The sequence below is a fragment of the Oxyura jamaicensis genome, chromosome 2, assembly GCF_011077185.1.
Source record: "Oxyura jamaicensis isolate SHBP4307 breed ruddy duck chromosome 2, BPBGC_Ojam_1.0, whole genome shotgun sequence".
In the NCBI taxonomy this organism is placed as follows: Eukaryota; Metazoa; Chordata; class Aves; order Anseriformes; family Anatidae; genus Oxyura; species Oxyura jamaicensis.
In genome coordinates, this window is record NC_048894.1 from 54,565,284 (window position 1) to 54,567,995 (window position 2,712).

At 35.5% G+C, this 2,712-nt stretch overlaps 1 protein-coding gene across 2 annotated transcripts in view; it reads right to left on the minus strand.

The window, feature by feature from the left end:
• ADCY1 (adenylate cyclase 1) overlaps positions 1–2,712 on the minus strand; it is a 163,049-nt gene that overhangs the window by 22,211 nt on the left and 138,126 nt on the right. For both annotated transcript variants that reach the window (XM_035318420.1, XM_035318419.1), the window contains one exon: positions 1,911–2,000. In XM_035318420.1, coding sequence (XP_035174311.1) covers positions 1,911–2,000 — 90 coding nt within the window. The remainder of the gene's footprint in view (positions 1–1,910; positions 2,001–2,712) is intronic.

Sequence of the window (2,712 nt, forward strand, 5' to 3'; positions counted from 1 at the left end):
AAAAAAAAAAAAAAGAAAAAAAAAAGTTTTGTTGCATTTCCCATGGTAAACATGAGGAAGTTTAATCAGATTTTTCCAAAAAAAAAGTCATATACAGATCTCTTTCAGACAAGGAAGGCAAGGAAGGGAGGAATTGCTGGTAAACACTGCAAATCCCTAGAGCTTCAGACTTAACTGCCCTCCAACATTCATCTCTTACTAAGGTAGAGGATTAGAGTTAACATAAACAGGGAGAATGGGACTGTAGTGTGATACTGATTTTAACAGGCACTGACTGCCACATAAGCCTTGCCCTGTACTTAAGCTTCTCTTTTGAAGTGTGTTATTAGACCCTTTTATTTCCTCCTGACCACTCACGATGAAATTTTATAGCATGCTGTAAAATAACTGACAATCTGAAAGGTTATTAAGCTATATATTTTACAGGGGGTTGTAGTAATTCAGAAAGATGAGACATAACAGATAAAATGTGAGTTAAACTCATAATGGCTAACATTATGAAATTATAGAGACCGAGGTGAAAAATCAATTCAATGTGATTTTGTTTGATGTCCTTCTTGAAAAGGCTTCTACAGTCATCTGAAAACACAGACTTGCATGAGGACTTTGTACATGATGTGCATTCCTTCCAGGAAAACATTATGTGCTCCATAACTAAGTGAAATCTCAACACCTAGCTTCTCTGCTAGCTGAGAATTCCAGATGTATTATTTTGCAAGAACTAATGGTTTCTACTCATTAAACACTTCTCCTAAGCATTTCAGTGGTTATAGGCTCTTTCTGCTTCAATAAAAGATAAAGCTATATTAATGACCTTTTGTAAGTTGTAATTAGATGAACCTTCTTGGAGGCCAGAACTAAACTCTAATCTGTCTTTCTCCACTGATGTTTGAGGCTGCTCTAGGTGTTACGACCTCTGCATTTCATTTTTACCATCTGTAAGCGGTAAAAATGGCAATGGTTTCACTTGGTCAAACTAAGTATCAGGTGTATTGGGGCTGATTTACCAAGGTTCCAGCTGACATAATGTTATTCTAAATCCAAAAGTCAGACATACAGATGTCTTGCTGAGATGCTAGCTAGCCTACAGGCACTGCACATCTCTTCAGGCTTATAGGCACATTAGGAATCTCATATATGTGTGTACTTTTATTCGCACAGTCAATGTTATAATTCCCAGAAATGCCTGAACATCAGGAAATCTTGGTACCTCTCAGGACATTGGATCAAGACAAGGGATCCTCTGCCCATTCAGTTCATTGGGGATCAAACTGATAGATTTTCTCAGGGGAGGTCCATGGAAAAGTGAAAAACAAACAAACAAACAAACAAACAAAAACCACCATATAAAATAAGGGATGTGGCATCTCAGTCAGTACTGTGAATTACTTATGAAATCACTGTCTTCCTACTGCTTAGAACACATTGCCTAAATCCCAGAGAGAGGCAGGATTTTAGACATCTACCTCCTCATAATTTCCATTTGTGTTTTAGCATGCTATTTTTGTGTGGATTTTTTGCTTAGGTTCCCCCAAGCATTAGCAGCCAAAATGGTAAAATTGAGTGCTGGGAATTCAATAAGGCAACTAAATGCCAAATACTTAGGTGTAAATTTAAATCGCATCTGACATTCAAGTCCACCATGTAGAACTAGCTATAAAAGAAGCTCAATTTTTTGAAATATTGAGCAAATTCATATCATACAGGAGAAGCTTTAGTGGATCATATAATCAGCAGAGTTCAAATTATGGCAAAGGTCTTTAATTTTGAAGAAACATGCTCTGTGTGCATGAATCATCAAAAAAGTAGGAGTCCACCACACCATAATATGGTATGTGTTTAATGGTATCTGTAACAGGTTGTTCTTAAACAGAATATTAAATTAGGCAGTATTTTATTTAAATACTCACCACACATCCTTGAGCCACAGAGTATATTAATATCACAATAAAAATACACAAAATGGTACGAATTTGTATTGTCAGGCACCCTGGAAAACACTAAGGAAGAGAAAAAAAGATTTATAGATAATCATTAAAAAAATATTTTAAAACATGGGGTTGTTATTGTTTAGTAGCCTTTTTACAGTGAACAAAGTGGTATGAGAATTTTTCCTGCAGTGTAAATTATGACACAAGCATGCAGTTATAATTGTGAATATGTGTTTTAATGATAATTGCATTTGGGTGTAATACATTTGAAATTATTATTACGATATATTATTTCTCATTATAAATAAAACTCTTTGAAAGGTTAGTAGGCTGCCTGCTCATAATGCAAACAATAATCTATGATGGCATTGGACTTTGTTCCCATGGGAAATATACCCAAAACACATTTTGCTTTGTAAATTATCAGCTACAAATAGTGATTCAAGAGAACATACAAGGGTAGCATGAAATCTTTCAGCGGTATTTGTGTCTTCTACTATAATAGTCACATTAAATGCCAGGGTAGTTTTAATTATAAGGACACATTTAAAATATTGAATTTGTCAGAGCAGAAAGAGCAGTAGAGAACAAAATTGTCTAGTGGAATGGCATCTTGCTCATCTCCATTTTTACCCCGATTCCAGCACTGAAGTATGAAGTGTTCACTGCTGTGGAGCATACATGAAATGAGTGACAAAAAGTGAGAAACAACAAGTCTGTTAGGGTGTAGTACTTACGCTTGTTCCAGCCATATTGGGCTTATGTGGCAAGGTATTTGATG